At 38.0% G+C, this 21,677-nt stretch overlaps 1 protein-coding gene across 3 annotated transcripts in view; it reads left to right on the forward strand.

Moving 5' to 3' along the window:
- tbc1d32 (TBC1 domain family, member 32) overlaps window positions 1-21,446 on the forward strand; it is a 91,053-nt gene extending 69,607 nt beyond the window's left edge. For all 3 annotated transcript variants that reach the window (XM_040018039.1, XM_040018041.1, XM_040018040.1), the window contains exons 31-34: window positions 2,169-2,323; window positions 5,209-5,349; window positions 10,887-11,075; window positions 21,075-21,446. In XM_040018039.1, the coding sequence (XP_039873973.1) occupies window positions 2,169-2,323; window positions 5,209-5,349; window positions 10,887-11,075; window positions 21,075-21,179 (590 nt within the window). In that variant the 3' untranslated portion in view covers window positions 21,180-21,446. The remainder of the gene's footprint in view (window positions 1-2,168; window positions 2,324-5,208; window positions 5,350-10,886; window positions 11,076-21,074) is intronic.
- The last annotated feature ends 231 nt before the right edge of the window (window positions 21,447-21,677 follow it).

Below are 21,677 nucleotides of genomic sequence, written 5' to 3' on the forward strand. Positions count from 1 at the left end.
CTCATTATTGAGCTTTAATGCAGACAGCCATCCTCCAGTTCTTTTAACTGGGTATCCACAAAGGAGTCCCGTCTTTGCCTTTTCTTAACAATGATATAAAGAACTCAAATGCTTGTCATTCAGATGCAAATCTAAGGCAATTTCTTCAGTCTGTTACAGGATCCAGTCAAAACATGGCAAAACACGAATATGTTTCTGTATTAACAATTTTGAAATTGGTCTAAAAAGTAAGACCTTTGGGTTCTTACAAAACAGACACTTTGGGTTTCGGTTGTTTGTCCCTGTCTGCTCACTGAACAGAGTTTGCTCAGAATAATGCATTACTGTTTTTTTGTTTTTGTTTTTTTTTAACAGCTTTATGACTTCTTATCTGTGTTGGTTCAAAGGTTAAGCATTAAATATAAATGTAGTTATTTAAAGAGGTGCTTTATGGTTATTTTGAGCTTCACGTTTTTATTCTTGGACTCTGTTAGAGTAGATTTGCATGATACATTAAAAAAAGCAATTAGAAAGCTGTTGGAGTCATTCAGGTTATGATCTGTCACAAAAAAACATTTTAGCTCCTCAGCGGTGAAGCCACCTGTCTTCTGATTGGCTCCCCTTTGCAAACAGCATTGAACAGCAGGAGGGAGGGGCTTCTACGGTCATAGACCAAGCCGAGCGCCTGAGATGACCAGGCATTATGGCAAAATCCCCAGTTTTGCCACGATACAGAGCCAAGAACAGAAAAAAACACTGTCTGAAATGGAGCATTTAGAGCCATCCGAAGCCTGAGCTTTTGGCTCAGTGGGAATATTTGTACACTGACCTCATTATTTGAAGCTTTGGCTGTGTTCAAAGTGACCGTTCACCACAGTAACAGTGTATATCTGACAAAAAATAAGGAAAACGATCATAGGTACCCTTTAAAACTATTACTAAGAAATGAGAATGTAGATTCTTAAAGCAGATCAAGGCTGCTGTTGTCTTTTTTCTGGCATTGGTGTGAAGAATTAACATCATTTTATAAGATTAATTAGTTTAAAATTAACATGCTGAAGGGAAGGTACATGCTTTTTTCCGTAGAGTTCACAGGAAATGAACTAAAAGTAATAGATTTCAATGTAATAAATGAAGAAATTTGCTCATTTAGTCTTTTTTCTCGTTAAAACTTTCTCCTGTGATATCTTTGTGGCAGAAATGTAGAGAATCTTTCGGTGGGAAGATGTAAATAAATCTCTCTGTGTACATTTTAACCTAAAGAAAAATTAAACGGTGACAGTGTTCAAAGGGAGCAACTCAGCAGAAAGACATAAAAAGCAGCAAGTGTTGATAGGCCTGGGGTTGTTTTCTGGAGACGAGCCAGTTTGTGTTCTCACTCCCGATTAATCGGCCCACAGTTCTCCTGGAACAGGACAGAGACTCGCATATCAGCGCAGTTATTTGCTGCCAGCAGGGTTTGAATGAAATTATCAAACGTCTAAATGAACTGAATTTAATGAGTAATGCTGCAGAGCCTGAATAAACCACTCGAGACGTACTTGATGAAAGGAAGCTTTAACCTTGGAGCCTGATTGCAAATCCTGTTTGCTGTTTTTCTTTTTTTAAAGTATGCTGCTCAGTGTCCGTGCAATGTTGCGTTCACAATGTAAAGCAGCCACTCCTGCTTATTAAGACAAAAATGACAAGAATTATATGTTTGTATCAGTTTGCCAGTGGCTGTGGGTTAAGATTTTTTCATGTAATACCTTCAGAATCTGACACTAGACAGAACTGGGTCTTTACAGTCTGTTTTTTCAGCTGTGACAAAGCTGATGGTGTATCGTGGTTAATTGACTGTTACTCACTCTGTAGATAACACTCACTGGCACCAGTGTCAGCTGACATCAAACTGGTATTAGCCTTGCGCTTTATTCAACCCATTATGAGCGCTCGTGTCTTCTGACACAGAGACAATATTTATGGATCCTTTAAAACACAAACAAAATCTCTTAATTTAAGCTTTACAAGTGGTTAATAAAATGCACATCTAGTTAGTTATTTGTATTTCTGTTTATTTCTGATTAAAAAATAATTTGTGTTTGTCAAAAATACTCATGTTATCACAATGTTTGCTGAACATGTCTAAGACTTTGAAATCTGTGTATATTTTTTACTAGCCATTTTTGGATCTTTAACTTTGAAACCAGTAACTCACCAGGAAGGTTATCCAGGTCATGACTGGCTAGCCTGTACAGTGTTCCTCATCATGGCCGGAAACATGGAAAAGTCTTTATGTTTGTTAGTCAGTCTCTCCTCTCTGCTCACCTCTGCCTTCATCTGGCCAGCCAGGATACATGCATCGGTGAGTACAACTACGGTAAAGTGAGTACAATTACATATTTAATAGTATTTAAATGTAAATAATTAGGTTACCCTGCAGTAGTGCCTATAGACCGTGCATAAATATGGAAACATTTCCCAGATCTGACAAACATCTACCTTATAACTGACAAACTGTTACAATATGAGCATGTAGTGCCCTTCACTTTTTTGCTCTTAGCCACCCCTCACTTGTCAAAACGGGACTTGGTCTTTCATAATACCACTAATTGTATCTAAAATGTACTCAATCTGGTTGAAAAGCAGTGACAAAACATTTTCGGTCCTGATTTTAAGAAAAAAAGATAAGTATAAATAAGTTAAAAAGCATAAATCTTTACAATTTAGGAAACTAAATGTAGACACTAACAGGCAAGACAACTGAGCTTTTAATACAAATGTAAAAAATATGTATATAAAAAAATAAAATATGCAACAAAAAAACAAAAAAAACCCACAACATTACAAGGTAACAGAGAATTATTTCAAAATCCAACAGTTGTGCCACAGCAAATTATAGAAGCATGGCAGTAGTGGCTTTCTTAGCAGGTCAACTACATGGAACAGTTAAGGACGCAGTTGATCAGTCAGACACAAAGAGCAACTAGTGAATTTCCAAACTAAAACACCTCTTTCCCACTTAATACTTCAGTTCTGAAACACTAACATTGCGATTTGTAGCCAGAATTGAGCAAAACCGCACTGCAGATCACAGACCAGCACCTGGTGTGTTCCCAGGATAAGATGAACGGACTGTCACCTAAAAGCAGCTGGTTATGTAAGTGGTAATTTTTGGAATTTAGGTAGAGAAAGGTATTCAGAAAGGTTGCAGCAGGTTATCAGTGTGTGGAAGTGACTCATACAATATGGTGTTGCATATGACGATGGATGGATCCATTTAAGATTGGATTGGTTTGCTGGAGTGGGTCAGAAAAGTGTGTGTGGACAAAGCATAGCCTCGTACCAGTCAACAACACAGGTCTGAGTTGTGTTTGCTAAATTTAGGACAGATAAGTAAGGGTAGGGAAGGGTGAGGCCACAGCTGTATGCCTTCAGAACTACAATTTACATTATGACTGTCTGTAAGCACTGCAGTCAAATTGAACAGCCAGTTAGCTTCAGACAGCTTGTTTAAACAACCCGACACAAGAAAATTTGCCTGATCACTGTCTGGCTTCCTGCATTCTTCCAATACATGCCCTCCACTTTGACATAAATGTCTACATGTAGGGAGGTTTATTCCTCTTATCATCTCTGAGCCTATCTATGCTTGAATCTCTGTAGATTCTGTAGCGCGCTTTACATTTAGGTCATTTAGCTACAGACACTGGAACACCTATTAGCTGAAACATGTTTGTGGCTAACAATTCCTAACACAGACTTGTTAGCCTAGATCTTTTTAATTGATAGAACATGTTTTAGATCTGTGTTATGTAAACTGCTGCAAACTTTACATTTTGACTTTCTTGGTATACATTTTTCAAGAATTCACACGCCTGTGACTTCTTTGACATGGTATCAAGAAGTTTTGGGGCCGCTTTTGGAGTAAATGTAAAACAGGCATTATAGTCTTTTCCTCCCACTTCCAAAAAAGAGGAAAATCACTTACACTATGATTAAAAATATTTACGTTTTGGCAAGAACTGAGAGGAAAATGACTTCTGTTAAGTAAGAAAGGACAAACTCTTTTTTGTTGTTCTTTTATTCCCTCAGCAACCCCTGCATCTGGGCATTCATTTGTCTGTGGCTTAATTGGGTGACCCGTATGCTAAAAGGCTACTTTAGGTTGCCTTTGAGCCTGGGTTCAGTTCTGTCCAAGGCCATTTCCTGGTTTCGGTCCCTTCGCTCCTGCCTGCGCTGTTATCTTATCATAAAAATAATACAGGACCAAAATAAATCTTTGGAAAAAAAAAAACCTCCTACAGAAGTGAAGTTCAAACATTACAGAATCATATTTTTGTCTACAGTGATCCCTGTGGTGAATTTCCATCTAAAACATTGTCATGTGTGGCTTTACTGGACATAGTACTCCATGCTGTCCCTGCCCCTCAGTCCTACATACTCTGGATGAGCTGTGTACAAGACACTGCTCCTTCAAATTTCAAACAGCTTGAAAGGCTGTCTCTGTGTTGTCCTCATTTAATCCCAACAACAAAAGAAAAAACAAACTTGGAAATGAAAACATGAATAAAAGGAGATAAATCATCTTTTTCATGACTTTCAGGTTTAGGCTGCGAGACAGCAGGAAAGAAAAACAGGAAAACAGGATATGAAATAAAAAGGTTGTGTAAGTATAATTGAGGGAAAGAGTTCAGCTGAGGGGAAGAAGTTTACAATGAAGTCTAGTTTCAATCATTCGAAATTGCGGAGGAGAGCTGAGGTGCTGAGATTAACTTTGCTATCATTATACCAGCCTCTATCATCTCATCTTCTGTCGTCAAAGTCAATTACGGCACAATGGGATTAGACCGAACGTGTTTTTTTGCTCTCAGTGCATTTGATGTAGATACAACTGCTGAATATCTCACGCAGCGGTTGGCCTTCACAAAGTGGTCGATTTCATCGATATCACGGAAATTTAAAAGGGCACAAATAATTAAGAGGCAGAGACAAATGGAGGAAATGTGGGCATGAATGCACACTGTTAACACGCACACCGGCACATGGCTGTGCACACCGCATGCTGTTTCTGATTGTTAAGAAGACTTTTTCCGCATAGCAGCATTGAATACAAAAATTAGAGCTTGCAAATACTCTTTTTGCTTTTTTTATATATATATATTTCTCAGTTGTGTAAGTATGATCTAACATTATTTCGAAATCATTACCAAGAAAAGTCATGACATCAAGATGTTTTTGTTGTGACAGATCCATTTTCCTAAGGAAGTGGCTGAATCAGGAATCCCTCCTGTCTACTGGTGCACAGCTCACTACGTGGAGATGCTGCTGAAAGCTGAAGTTCCTCTAGTCCACTCTGCCTTCAAGATGTCTGGTTTCACCCCATCACAGGTATTATCTATTAACAGATTTCAAAATTCCCAGTTTGATCCAGCACATTTGTAAATCAGCATGTTTTCAGTTTCTTGATTTTAATTTTTATTAAAACTAAATGTCATAGTTTTATGACATTTAGCAAATTCACACATAATACCTGATTAAAATTTGTCCAATTTCCCCATAAAGATAATCTCCTTGTGCACCTTATTATTTTTAGAGTGATATAAAAGTAGAGTGCCATAGGATCACAAGCAGAATTGCTCCTCATAGAGGTAGAAAGGGACATTTATCTACTATTTATCTGCCATCTACAGATTTCACTATTGGCTTACTCTGCAGGCTTATGTCTGCCAGTTCTGCTTTAGGGCCTTCAGAGCCTCTGAAACACACAAACCAGACTGGTCATTAACCAGAATGACTTTGCAAACTTTGCAGCTTAAAGGTTTTACTGATATATTTGAGGGGAAAACTAAAACCATTGCTAGTATAATTTCAGTCTTTTGTTTTAAAACACAATGCATATGTAATGTTTCAGTGGCAAAAAAAGATCAGTTTCCACTGGATTCTTAATATGACAGCTCAATCATTGTTGGTGAAGCATGAATTTTAAATTATGCTCTCTACTCATTTTCTGCTGTATTATGGGTAAATGTTAAAGATTAAATATTCTTAAACTAGGAACAAAATCTTGCACACTCTCCCTGTGACTTGCTCTCACTTTATTAACAGTATTATGCATTCTGCTAAGACCTGAAGTCCATATAATTTAAATGTACTGTAGCAGTGCCATGTTTAGCATTCCAAAACTAGTTTAGGTGTTTATTGTGTTCACCACTGTTGGTTTTTATTCTGTCCCCTAACAGCTATTTAACTGTATTAGTTTTTACAGTCTGAGCTGTGCACTGCACACTTGCGTGGTTTCCTATCAAGCAGACCTGTTGGGAAGGAAAAAAATATGTAACTATCAAAAATCCACAATGATATCAGATACACACTGCGAATTGTTAAGGTCATACAAACCCAACGAACACAACTGATTTCTGTCATAAAATTCAAGCAGCAAAGTAGAGAAGGTTTGCTTAAAAACTGCTGCTGAAACCAAATACACTATGTAACTAACTGAAGTGATAATGTGAACACAGACTCACATCATTAGGAGTCACAGAAAGTTAAAGTCAGGCTAATGAAGTCTGTGAAGATAATATTTTCTTGGCTGCAGTCTTTTAGTTTTCAAATAAGGAATAGTTTGGTATCTTGGAGTAATAACCTTGGTTTTCTTAGATCAACAAAGGATAATCATGAATATTAATGGAAGGAATAAAAGAAACTGAATTTGGAACAGAAATGTTCAGTTTCAGCTAGACTGCAACTATCTACAGCAAGACAGACAACAGTCTGTTAAGTTTTTTGGATGCTGTATATATTTAATAAATCAGGTTGCAAAACCTTTCATAACCATACTTGTTCTTGCCCTGTAATTGACCTCCTTTTTCATTTTGCTTTGACTTAAGTCGAATTTAAAATACCACAATACAGCTTTGACATTGAAACCTTTTCCCTTTGTTTTTAAATACCAGAGCAGTTGAAAAGTTAGAACTCTTCTCCTCCATGCTTCTTTTCTCTAACGCAAACAACGAGGTACGAAAAGCATTTTCACCTTGAACGCTCTCATGTTTGATCTCGTCTTCCGCGTGTCTCTAGTTGACAGTGAAGGCTCACACAATGAACGCGTGCTTATAAGAGTCGCCACATTTGCATCAAAGATCTGAACCCGTCGTCTCCGGGGTGGAGTAATGCGTTAACATTCAGCTGGTCTCTTTGCTGTTCAAGGCGATAATGGGCTCCTGTTCTTCAGTGAAAAATGGAAAACTCTATTTCAAAAGTTTGAACTTTAAAATCCTGACAAAGCAGCAGTGGCAAATGAAGCATTAGAAGCCTCTGACGATCATACAGTAAAGGGTGTATTCAAATGTCTGTGTGTGAACGTGGACACAGAAGTCATTCAAAATCCATCTGCAGAAGGTTTTAACGTTTGAATCGGGAGTGTTTGTGACAGGTATCATGAAACAAAGCATTAGTAAGTGTCTAAGGTCTTCTAAGGTCATTCTGCAGAGTGAAAATCATGTGCAGCAAAACTACAGAAAGTTGTGACATGAATCTGAAGCTCTCCTCAGCATCACCTCTGGAGTTAGTTGACACCCAAAAATTGAGCTAAAGGTAGTTAATTATTCCCCAAACACTTACAGAAACATGACCCCAAATACTTAACAATGTTGCCCCATAAAGGCTAGAAGTTTTAGAAGACAAGTTAGCTGAAGCACTCCACTGTAGATGGAGTGCAGAAAAAAGAAGCCATAAACACAACATTGACATAAAATGTTAGGTGAATGTAAGACACAGAGCCGGATTAATTGGATCACATTCCTGTTTCCCTCAAGAATTTGAAGTAGTTGTTCTCATCTCTCTGTTTCTCGGTTTTGGTATCTACCAGTTTGCGAGGCGGATACAATGTTGACACTTTACCTGCTACTTTAAAAATCTCGTTGTAACAATAAAATTAAACAACAAATTCATGAAAACGCATTCAGAGCAGTGATGTTAAGGGCATTCAAACCAAAACATTGAGCTGAAAGACGGTAAAACAGAATTGCAACACTATTTAAGGTCTTCCGTGCATCACTGAATGGAGACCCCTAATAGCGGATATTTGCAATGCTTACTTTTGGTTGGGGTGTTTCTGACTCCGCTGTGGCCTCACTTGTAGTTGTCAGTTCAGATATTTGGGAGAAGAAATGTTAAAATGAATGAATAAATAAATAGATTTACATTCACCTTATGCTCTCGAGTTTGGGCTAAAAGGAAATAAGATGCACTTGGAAAACCTTGGATAGATTTACAATCGCAGTAAGAACACTGTATTTGTCTGTTTACTTGTTTTCCACAAGAGTGTGTAAGGGCAGCATGGAGCCAATCATTCCCTGTTGTTATTACAACACACAAATTAGAGTGTCAGTGTTTTGATTAGAGTTTAGTGGAGGAGGGAGCAATTGTAATCTGGTTTATGGGGCATGGGTTATGCATTTCTATACGCTTGAGCAGAGTTATGTTGTTTGCGAACATAGTGGCTAATGCACAGTTTGTGAAACTGGATACACAGTGAGGATGTCTAGTTCAGTAAGGCTAAAGGCTGCTAACAATATCCCAGTTGTATTCAAGCACAGCAGAGCTGAGATTAAGGTTTATGAGTTGAGGATATGTAAAGTCATGTGGACTCTTTGTAGTCATGTGAAAAACTAACTACACCCCATGATTCAGTAGCTTGCAGAACCACCTTTACTAGCAAAGACCTGAAGGAATCCTGACTTTACATCATTGCAGAGGTATATTGTCATGTGCAGGATTTGCAGGCATAAAGTTTAATATTCTTCAAGTTAAATGAGGTCCGCAAAGTCAGTTTCTTTTTTTGCATTGCATGAGCATTGCACTAATTGCATGGGTGAATTTGCTCGAACATCTAATCCTGGGGAAAAATAGCAATTGTTTCACCTGTTTTCCCACTTGAATTTTAAAAAGTTAGCAAAAACTACCAGACAGGCCCGTTATTAGTGATTAGGTAATAATGAAAATAATAATTATTATTTGCTTTTTTTTTTCCCTACATGGTTCTGCAATTTGATTTTTAATATAAATCCAGTGCACTGCTCTTCTTTACAGCTGTGTGTCTTTGCTTCATCCAAAAAGCTCAAATGATGATAGACAGATGATAGACAGTGAGCAAGTACTGACTGGAACAGAGGTGCTATTTGTTTAATTTCTTACATTTTCTGTGTCTGGGGGTTTATCCCATGTCAACACATCTGTGGCTACTTTCCAAGTTCTCCCATGGTGGGGAAAAGCTTTTTTAATTTTCAGTTGAATTACACTTAAATTTCCCAATTCCTTTTTTTCCTCCTTTTAAATAGATGCATGATTTGTTTTCCCTCAAAACTGACAAAAATAGTGATTAGCATAATTGAGTAACCGCTATTCCATAATGCCTCAGTTTTTCAATCTTAGTAGTTATAATGTTGAATGTTACAATATTTATATTCAGGTTTCACAGAGACTTTGTTGATTGATTTGATAAAACAGGTCTGGGTCTTGGGGCTGAAGCCTATCCCAGAGCGGCGAGAGGAGGGGTACACCCTGGATAGGTTGCCAGTCTGTCACAGGGCTAACACAGACAACCATTTGCACTCACATTCAATCAGCACAGATGGGCCCTGGACAGATGCTGGATTCGTACCCAGAACCTTCTTGCTGTGAAGCAACAATGCTAACCACAGCACCACTGTGCTGCTGTTGTTCAGTATATATTTACTGAATTTAGGGACTCTGTTAAGATTTGGAAAAATACACTGCTGTAAATATATCTAACTTTTTAAAATTAACATTCGGCCTATGTCATCAGTTGGTAAACACGCTCTTTTCTAAAGATGATGTAGAACTCTGTGTTCTTTTCACTGAGATCAGGTGGGAATCCCATCATGAACCACTGCATTAAGGTCACTAATTTTAACTCAGTCATCAACTGGAGAAGTAAACATTAGCATGCATCTCCATGTCTCTTTGTCCCATAATGCAACCTCAATATTAATGTCTGCTGAGAGTTTGTGAATATTTTTTCACTCTCAAAGTAAACATGTTTCCTGGAAGACTCAGAAAGCTGAAATACATTTAGACACTTGCACAAGAAATGTAAACTCATTGTCCATAAACCCAACCATGCAAATGCGTCTTTTAAGGGATTATCAACCATTTTTTTTCACTTTGTGTGTAAATAGAAATTTAAACAGGTTTTCAGCTTTATAGTAAATGTAGTAGAAGCTGTTGTTTATTAGACATGGATGTGCTGAATTGCCTAGCACAAGTGCCTTTTTGTAGTTATTGAGCTACATCTTGTATCCATGTGTTTATATTAACATACCTTTTGTTTCATTGCAAGGCAAAAAGAGAGAAATAACCTGCAATACGAACAAAGACTAGTTAGTTCCCAATGATGATATTCAGATCTCACAAACGCACATATATAGTATGAAACAGATAACTTTAGATAATTGTAGTAGATGGGTGCCTTTCAGATAAACATGACTTAATATTTATCATTTGTGCTTCCATGGTTTTGTAACTACATGTAAATATTTTTCTGTGTTTGCTTATCATTTATGTTCTCCTTATTTACATTTAATTGTCTGGTGGATTTATACCAGTTTAATTAAATGCTTGAACAAGCTCGGTTCAGAAACGAGATACTGTGCAAAGTTATGTGTTAAGTTGGTTTGTTTTTAAATATTTGATCGACAAAACTAATTAAAGAAAAGCTGAAAAGATATTAAGGATGAGATGTTTGAGTAACATATTTCTTTTTTTATGTAGTTACAATAGCTGCCAAACTCATAGTTTGCTGTTGTTGTAGAGCAGAACACTTTTAATTACATGTGGGGTTCGCGATTTGTCAGCTTGAAATCCTAATAACGTTTGTTTTTTCTCTTTTTTTTTTTCCACTACAGATGTGCCTCCATTGGCTGAGTCAGTGTTTCTGGAACTACCTGGACTGGACAGAGATCTGCCACTATATTTGCACCTGTGTGGTGATGGGTCCTGACTACCAGGTTTACATGTGTGTGACCATATTTAAGCACTTGCAACCAGACATCCTGCAGCACACACAGTCCCAGGAGCTACAGATCTTTCTCAAAGTAAGATGGAGTCAGAACTAGAATATACATGCAATATTTTACTAACAGAACATACTCAGATTCACCTTAAATCTCTATGGTAGCCTTGTTAATTACTATATGTAGGTATGTCAAAGAGGAACAAGTATCCAGTTTTCTGTAGTTTTCCCTCAAAAATCTGTGTTCTGTGAAACCTCGAACACTTCTGCAGGTAAATACACTTACCTGCTACTCTGTTCCATCTAATCAGAAAAATCAAGTACATTTGAATTCATGTAGGAAGTTCTTTTTGCTTTGATAAAGACTTTCTTTAAACTTTCGGTATTCTCTCACTCTGCTTCATATGTATATTAATATTTATAAAAAAATGATCTGGGTCTTGTGTTTCTTAGCTTAAACACTTTGATTCTTATTGGTCTCTTTCACTAGTATTGGTTTATTTGTAGCAGTTTGAGGGCCAAATTCTTCTTCCAAAACTTAATGATGAGATGTGTTTGCTATTTGAACTCTGGGAATCATTGATGTGGGCTCTAATCTGATGTGCTGTTAATTGGCGATTTCTGAGGTTGGGTAACTCTAATGAACTGATGCTCTGCAGTAGAGTGAACTCTTGGCCTTACTTTCCTAGGAACGTTCCTCGCGAGAGATTCATCACAGTGTTTGATGATTCTTGAGACTGCAGAGGCTTTAAACACATTATTGAAAACTATTTGAGGTAAAGAAGGTTTTTAAGAATGCAAAGTTATCTTTTCACTTTTTTCAGCAAACATAATAAAGAGCTTTGACAGGTCCCTGGTTTGTTTTTGTAATCATACCATCAGATCTGTGGCCATATGTCTCAGGTGAAGAGAAGAGCAGAGCTGCTAATCCCCTGGTGGTAGGGAAGGTTGCTGGACAGGCTTCGAGTATCCAAATATATAGTGAGATTGCACTTGGAATGACCTCCACAGGCCCCAGTCTGTAAAGATCTTTAATGTCCACCCCCAACAGAGCTGGGCTCATCAAGTCCAACATTAAGTCACAGACTTCAGCACTTGGTTTCCATGGCAAAGTCTATGTCCGGGTTATGGACAGATGATTCCACCCATCAGTCAAACTTCAGATCCAGGAGGAAGAACGCTGTGGGCAATTTGGGATCTATAGCTCGCTGTGGTCCCTCCAGCGCCGTAGTGAGCGCTTTGTTCGTATTTCCATCAGTAAATCAGACCCATTCCAGACCTTTGGGAATTAGGCAACTCTGCCGGGGCTGACCAGTGATGGATCCACTGATGGATGGATCAATCCATTAATCGTGATTGACAGTGACGGTATAGCCTGATGTGCACTTTGCCATAAATGTAACTATACATCACAGCTAACCATGCCACACCACCTATGACTGGAAGATATTGATTTTTGTAAAGGTAATGCTTCTTTGAAAGAAACTGCAATATATAATGAGGAGCAAATGTATCTGGCTTGCCCCTAATTCATACCGAATAGGCAGTACTGCCAGCATAGCAACATGCCGTTTTCTCATTTTCGTAACTCTACCCAATCCGGTCTTTACTTGATTGGTTCTGACATATTCTCTTTTTTTTCCAGTGTTGCAACAATTTCACTAAAAGTAACTGTTGTTAAACATTTATAAACTCAAACTCCAACCCGGTCAGCTCAGTTTCATTCTCTATTGTTTGAAGTAGACATCAAACTCAACACCGTGGCATAGAAACTCCCCTACCAGCCACTGTAGACAAACATAAACTATAAATGCTTACAATGACGTCAGCCACCTGCGTAGGCTACCGCATATATTTCAACACAGGAATACAAATGTAAGTTTATACATTTGTCATTGTGAATCTGGTAGAGTGTTATAAAGGTTGTCCATCAAATGTAATCATTCATTTCCGATTCACATATAATAAATAATTCATTTAAAAAAAAAAACTTTGCTTTTAGAACATGTTCACACATCCTCCCACTGTGCTGTATTTCACTGAAACAAAGTCTGTTCATTAAAATGCATTCTGCATGGTGGATTGGATGAACTTTATATTGCGGAGCTTTCAGGTCTAACGTCATGGTCTCAGAGATACTTCTAATATCCAAAGCAACATGGGCACTGACATGAAGTACTCATCGTCATTACTCATTAAGCATTTTGATCCGTCTTGTCCCTGCCTTATAGCTCTGATGTTAACACCGACATGAGCTGCCGCTGACAGTTTTTCTGAATAAAAGATCAGTTATGGAAGCTTTATCTGAGGAAGTTCCTCTAATGAGCTGTAGCATCAGATACTGCTGCAAAAGGCGAGCTTTGAGACAGTCTGTGTGTTTGTGTCTCTGCATGTTTGTGTATGCATGTGTGTGTGTAAGAGAGAAATTTACTATTCCTGTCCTGAGCTGAACTGTTAAAAGTTTTAGACATGCTGGTTTGCATCCAACGGCTTTATCTTTCTTCTTCTCCTCTGACTCTCTCTGTGGGAACAATGTAAAGGGAGTATTTCACCCAGACAGATGCGGTACTAGAGGATTTTTAAAACATTCACACACACTTGCTCTCCTCTACACTCATCCTGTCTCACTAGGGGGTGTATCTTTATTTCATCTAAATTAAAATTTGAAGAGGCAAATGACTTGTTACAAATGCTCTGTCTGGCTAGAGTTAAACTGCAGTGATGCTGAAGTGGTGAGTGGAAAAGCAGACAGAAAAAGAAAGACTGTTTGCCACTGACTCAGAGACGACATGAAACTGCCCATTCATATGTGTGGTATTTGGGGAAATATGTTTCTGCCAGCTGACATCTATTGGTGATATCAGTCTTACTTTGGTGCAGACCACAGTAGTATTTTCATGTTGCCTACTCATGAACCTGCTTCTCCTACATTTTAGGTTTCCCTCCTGTTTTATTATTCATTTGCATTTATTTTATACTGCATACAATTTCAAGACACCTGTCAATGCAAAGAGTGACAAATTGTGTCCAGGTCAGGGACAAATTGCGTCCCAAGTAAATTTTTAAGTATCCCGGCTGAGATCCCAGTTAAAATGAGCTTCTCTAAAGGCTGGCTGGCTTCTCCTTCAGAGATGAGGTGAGGGGTTTGGTCATTCAGGTGGTTGGGCATCAGACTGGCATGCCTTCTAGGTGCCTCCTGGATAAGTTGTCCTACCAGTAGGAGGCCCTGGGATAACCTGGAAATGTTGGAAAGATATGTCTTTCAGCTGCCCTGGGAACCCCTGAGTGTTCCCTCAGATGAGCTGGAAGAGGGGGTTGGGTAGAAGATGAGCTGGGCTTCTCTGCTTAGACTGGTGCACAGACAAGAGAAAAGAAGAGAGGAAATATAGATGGATGTGTTTATATGCAACCTGACAACCCAAAGCCTAAATTTCGGGGGGTGTGCAGCTGCTCTCTAGAGAGGCAGTCTGTTCAGAATACTCAAAGTAGTCCACAAATACATGCAACAGGTAATTTCAGTCCAAATCTAGAACCATGTGTTGGTTTTTGTGTTCTTTTCTACCAGATAGCTTATGTAGTACTACAGCACTCTGAAAGTACTGCAAACATCTGCCTATTAGAAGCTGTAATGTCTGTCACAAATCTGTGCAGCTGCCAGAAAACAATCAAAAACATGTCCAGACACTTTGCAGCATAGGTTTGATTTCCACCTGGATAAATTGAAGCAATGTACCCCACCCAATTTTAAACAAGTGCAGTTTATCTCAGAGGAAGCCCTATCTTCAAAGGAATAAGGAGCAAAAACAAAACTGTCAAGTTAAAAATTGACTTTCAAGTTTTTTTGCACCAGAGTTAAGTTAATCAATCAATCTTTATTTATAAAGCACTTTTCATACAGAAATGTAGCACAAAGTGCTGTACATGGTTAAAAGCAGCCCACCCCGCCCTCCAATTCACTCCCCACACTCTCATTAACATAAACGGTCATGGATACATACACACACACACTTAAAAAGTAAAATTGGGCAAAATTGGGCTGGGCACACATGAGCCAGGTGAGGGAACACTATCACACAGAGCCGTCTGCACCAGGAGCTGGTCACAGACCACAGCCTCCAGGCTGGGCACACAGCTGGAGGGTGGCAAAGAAGCCCCCCAGCCAGGCTGAGAAGACCCACAGAGCCACAGCAGCCACGGTTGATCACAACCCCGGTGCAGAGAGCCCCCTCCGAGGAAACACTGGAGATATGACCTAATAAGAGTATATACAGAATAAAAAGATAAACTACAATGAATATTATGTAGGGCCTAATATAATAATATAAATAGAATAACAGGATAACATAGAATAAATAAACGTTAAGTAAAAGCGTGGGTCTTGAGCCTGTTCTTTAAAACATGTACGTTCTCTGCGGCCCTGAGCTCCTCCGGTAGGCTGTTCCACAGACGAGGACCATACCACTGAAAAGCTGCCTCTCCGTGAGCATGTGTCCTGACTTTAGGAACAATCAAAAGGCCAGTACCAGAGAACCTCAGGGTCCGCGAGGGTTCATATGGTAGAAGCAGATCTGAAAGATAAGAAGGCCCAAGACCATTAAGACATTTAAAAACCAATAAAAGAACTTTAAAACCGATCCTAAAAACACACGGGGAGCCAGTGCAGAAATTCTAAAACCGTTAAGTTTATAGTTATAAGTTAAGTTATAATGTTGGAGCTTTTGAATATTTCCTCTACATCAGTATGTGTTGGGTCAATATTAACCACTACCTTAAGCACATTAACATGGATCCGCTCAACCACCTCTTCAATCTGTTGATTGTACATCCCATGGTACATCTGTCTCTAGCAACTCATCTTATGGGGCAATCATCCTGAAATATTCATGGTTTCCCCTCGTTTGTGCTCTGGCACTCACTAATTCTCAGCTCTCGCTTTCCAACCCTCAGGGTGCTAGACTTTGGGTGGAACCTTTGTGCATTGAGAGTTGTTTTCATGTCTCGACCTCAGTGTCTGTCTCCCCCTGTGGCCAGGTTATTATTCCAACCAGTAGGGCTTATGTTTTATTCATACAGTTAACTGGATTCTCAGCACCCGTCTTACCTACTGAATATGTTTGGCTATGAGGGGACCTTCTTGCATCTTCACCATGATTCCCTTTGGACTGTGGGACACTTAGACACTTGTAGTTGTTTTGTATTTTCGATAACTCCACCTATTTAGTCTTGATCAGCTTGATAGCTTTACTACCATTCAACCACAAATATTCAGTCCCTCTTCCTGAAAAAAGTTATTGGGCCACTTCATATATTTCCAAGCACTTCAGTTTGTCTTGTGGGGATCCTTCCTGATCAGGATTATTCTGGCTCGTGTCAGCTAGTCTTCCCATATGGAAAAGAAATAGTAAAAACTTATATGTGATTACTCATGAAAGTGGCCACTTTCATGAGTAATCACATCCCATGGATGGGCGGTATCAAATGACGTTTACTCTTTAAAGGTCTTTTATGTTTCATTAAGTTTCATTATATAATTTTTCAAGGGATCTTATATCTGGTTTTCACTCTTATATGCTTTTCATACAAGTTTCACACAAGACAGATACAAACTTTATAAGATTTATATATATCTTTTCCATATGGGTTGTTGTTAAACAAGTAGGTAGCAGCCTACACATTGAATATTAACATCAATTCATCACGTCAGTGCAAGATTAAGAAAATATAGAAATCTTTGGTAATTATTACATTAATTATCCTACCTAATGATCTCATAAGTGCAAACGGTTAATAAACCATTAAGATTATGTGGAACATTAAGCAGCTCATATTGCCTGTTAATCATGAAAGTATCCACTTAACAGCTCTGAACACTGGCATAGCAACTATATTCTGTGCAACCCTTTTTAGTCAAAATAGAAAGTGAGCATCAATAAAGTATTTACCTTTCTTGTTCATTATTCACTGTTCTTAAAATATCAAAACACAAATACTGCTGTGTCAGTGGTTGTTTGTCATTACAATAAATGAACAAGCCAAATAGCTTCAGTTTAGATGATTCTTTAGGATTCATTTCACTGTTCACTGTTCAAAACCATATACCTCCTGTCTGTGTGCATCCACAGTAACAAAACATGGATATAATAGATTTAAAATAATATAGCTGGTACTGCAGACTTATCATTTATGTCTTGTTTTGTGACCTGTAAATCTAAAGAAGATGTAATCACAGCAAGCCTTTATTGTTCTTTTAAAGCTTTCTCATACAGAAATGCAATGCTTCCTGGAATAATCACAGAAGCAGGGTCCTTCATCAGACTGAAAACTCATTTCTTCCTGGCGGTACTTACTCCCCTCTGAACAGTCACTCCTCTGAAGTCACTTTATTTTCTCCTTTTAAATTATAGAAATGTATTGCTCCATTTGTTCTTAATCTCTTTCTCTTCTTTGCACTTCAGTACTCGGTGGCATTTCTACAATCACAATAATATTACTTCATAAAAGACATCGGAGCCTAAATGTTATACAGGCTGTTTTAGTGGATGGTTATTAAGGGTCACAAAATGACTCTGAAGAAGCCTGAGGTGAGCCCAAGGTGATTTGCAGAGTAGTAGATGATGGATACAAAAGAAAAGAACTTTGGTTACGTAAAAATTATGCTGCTCTTTTCCTCCTATTGTTAACCGCTACACAATAAAGCAATAAACACAAACACCTGACAGAGGGTGACAGTCAAACCAGGGTCCTTTTAGAAGCAAGTCTTTAAAGTCATCATCTTAAATTGCATATAAGCACTTATTAGCACACTTATTCTAAAGTATTATCTAAATGAACTTTGAATGCCACATCCAGCTCTTGGCCAAAAATTTGTATTGGAACATCTCAAGCAATGGCACATTATAACATTATTAAATTTACTCTCTTAAATTGCAGTACTACTTAGCTCACTATAGAGACAGTGGTGAGTATTTACAGTTCTCTGTAAACACAGAGAAGATTGGAGAAAGTTTGTTTACATCCTCATCAGTATGATAAATAAATGATTGAGAATTAGTCTGCAGTCTTAACCCATGTTTGCAGTCACTGAATGTGTTTTTACCTACAAAAATAAGAGAGAATTAAGAGAGTGCTGAGCAGTTGCAGAAGTCATTTAAAAGTGCTTTTTTTCTTTTTAAGTTCCCAGCCTGGATACTGAAAGGTTGGGAACTTAGACTTTTGCTCTTTGTGTGTGTTATTCTGAATGCAGATTGTCTTCTGGGTGCAGGTTTCCTCAGGCTGCTAATTGATGATGCCACTCACAGCCACAGTTGCAGTGTTTGCATTGCCCATGGGGTCGGGTGTTGCCATCACAGATGCATACTTAAGCTCAGGCAGCAATTATAGCAGCTGAAATTAAAATCCTGACTGAACAAATGAGCCAAATAAATGTTCTGTTGTCTGGTCTAATACACGTCTCTCTAGTTAAGATATTGCAGCTTGTTAATTTACATTCTGTTGTGTGTGTGTGTGCGTGTGTGTGTGTGTGTGGGTGGGTGGTGGAGATGGTCGTAGTTATTAAGATATCTATGCAACCCTGTTTGTTTCGCTTTTCCAACACGTAAAACCTCATTACCTGAACACCGAGCAAGCATGTTGTTTACTGGCGCGGTGCAGCATTTGATTGCCAGAGATTTGATTTCCGCTGACTTTGAAACAGATTGAATGTAAAACATTTTAATGAAAAGGTTATATCAAATTATCCACACCTCATGTCCTAACAAAGTGAATGACGATAAAGCAAACAACCTTCTGCCTCCATCCCCAAACACTGTCTAACTGCACCTCTTAGGACACAGACTTTTGTGTCTTTAAAACAATATTAACTGCAGTTTTTTTTTTAAACAAGTCAACTGATGGCAATTATAAGACAACAGTCTGCTCTTTAGAAAGTACTTTAAAACTTTTGATTGCCTCGTTTGTACTTTAAAGTGGTACTCTGGCGATATATTCCACTAGCAAGAGACAAAGGCCGTCTGAAGATTGCTTTCTCATTCGTTCGTTAACTACTGCCTATATAACAGTCAGTTAACTCTAATGAGCAATTAAGTGTGATTTTTGGACACTTTTAAATCTGTCCATAACCTGCAATAGAGCGCACATTTCATGTTGAGGGTGTCAGACGACACACAGTAAATTTACAGTACAATGAGCAGTCAAAAAGATCAACCATTCCACTCATAAAAGTACATCTTAAATTAATTGTCCTGCTGTCCCTCCCAAGGTCTTGTCCTTGTTCTTCTCAGATTCCTCCTTCATTGGGATCACTGTCTGACCACTCGCTTGTATACATTTGCAAGCACGAGCATAAAACCTTATGTCAGATTGATCGAAAAAACATTTTATCAGAGGAAGATTCTGCAGTTTCCAAGCTATAAGAAGCCGTAACAGGTCAGGAATGTGACCTGACCTGCTGCATGCTGGTCCATCCCTCCATCATTCATTGCTGTGAGCACTCACCACCCATGAATCCCCCAGGGTCACTGTCAATGCCAAGTCAGAAACCTCGTCAACATTCTTGGACAGTGACACTACTTTGCCCCAGTATAAAAGTCACTTTGTTAGCTTTCAGGTTTATATATAGAATTAGTTTTAAAATCATTCTATTAGTTTATAAAGATCTCAGTGGTTTGCTCCCTCACAGTACATCTCTGACCTGTTTGGTATCTTTAACCTAAGACGACCCCTCAGGTCATCAAGTAGTTATGCCCACACATGTGTGTGTAATAACTAGAGATGGCACGATACCACTTTTTTTTATGTCCGATATCATAAATTTGTATATCTGCAGATACTGATATGAATCCGATATAGTCTATTTTTATAATTAAAAAAAAAACTGTTTTGTTTTTTTTTTAATATCTTGCTGCATTTTGAAAAGTTCATACTACAATTTTAAAAAAACAAAACACTAAAGCCATCCTATTACACTTGTATGCAAAAAATACACTGCACCCAAAATATTTCGCAGTTCAGCAATACTGATCTTTTTATTTAGATTTAAAGTTCTGCTAAAAGTTTAAGTATTTAAAGTAATATTCCAAAAGTAGTTTAAAATGCAATTTTATGAAGATTTCAAAAAGTCTTTGGTTCTGAAAAAAGAAGGGCAATATCAGCACAAAACAACTAAAAAAAAAAAACAGGTTGTAGAATGGACCCTTTTATACTTAAAGCTTAACATAAATAGACATCCAGAGTGGAAAGCAGTGTAAATAAATGCAAGCATGGTTTCACAACACTTTTATAAAGATGATGTCAGTGTAAGCTGTTTCTATCACATTTAACCTGAGACTGAATTTTGTGTCATTTCTATACAAGACTTAACACAAGTATGAAAAAAAGTGTTTTTCATAGTTTTTTTTTTTTTTCTTCGAACCACGAAACTGTTTAGATTATCGGTATCCCCGACATAATTCTTCCCCCTGCGTACACGCTAGGCTCTCTGAATCACAGACAAACAGTATCCCACATTCTTGATTTTTAGTTCAGAAACACTTCTTATAATGACTAACTACTCCTGAAACGTTGGAGGTTTTAGCTCTTTGTACAGTAAAATTACAGGAGGATAAAAATAATTGTCAGGCAAAATGTCCTTTGTTTGTTCAAATAATCCTGTCCGATACCACTTGAGAACAATAAATATATAATATTCTGTTGTAACCCTCAAACTGAATGGTAATGTAACACACTCATTTTTACCTTTTTCACAAAACTAAAACATCACTACTTCCACATCTAATTATCTGTAATGGAGGAGGAGTAAACTGGATCTGCACTCTGTGCCCAACAAATGCTCGCGGTGCAGGGGGAACAAACTTTTCGGAGATGCCTACCTTGGCACAACACCTGGTTTAGCAGCACGTAGCAAGGCTCCAAATGCGTTCAGTGTGAACTCTACACCGCTGACAGGTCTTGCACACAATTATCACGTGACGCATACTGCTCCTAAGGTCGTGCTAAGGTCACTACTTGGATGCCTTGATCGAGGACCCATCAACCAGGATAAATGATTGACTCTAACTCTAAATTTCTTCTTTTCTACCTGCAGGAAGAGCCAATCCAGGGCTTCAGTTTTACCAACCACCTGGAGTTTATGGGTGTCCTGGAGCACAAATACAGGGACATTGTTCTGGCTGATATGAAAATGATTTGAAGTTAATGTCACAGTAGGCGAGGCAAACTGCGTGGAGTGTGAAGAGTGGACCCAGGTGCAGACATTCTAAAACTCAAACTTAACTGATGAGCTGTTTATTAAGGCAGACAGAACAGTACAAAATAAAAGGGCAAAAACAATGCAAACTAAGCAATAACCTAAACTGGGTAAACTAGAAAGGAAGCACGAACTATGAAAAACCCTGGCAAACAGAAAAACAAACAAAACTCTAAACATGGCAATGATGATGTGTGTGTGTGTATATATATATATATATACATATATATATATATTTGTATATATATATATATATATACACACAGATATATATATATTTATATATATATATATATATATATATATATATATATATATATATATATATATATATATATATGTATATGTAATGTTTTTCTGCAGGTTGCAATTGTATAATACATTTTTGTTTATGAAGTAAATAATGTAAACAGCTGGAAGATTCAGTAATTGCATTTAGGA

The sequence above is a fragment of the Simochromis diagramma genome, unplaced genomic scaffold (genome assembly GCF_900408965.1).
Source record: "Simochromis diagramma unplaced genomic scaffold, fSimDia1.1 OVJJ01000802.1, whole genome shotgun sequence".
In the NCBI taxonomy this organism is placed as follows: Eukaryota; Metazoa; Chordata; class Actinopteri; order Cichliformes; family Cichlidae; genus Simochromis; species Simochromis diagramma.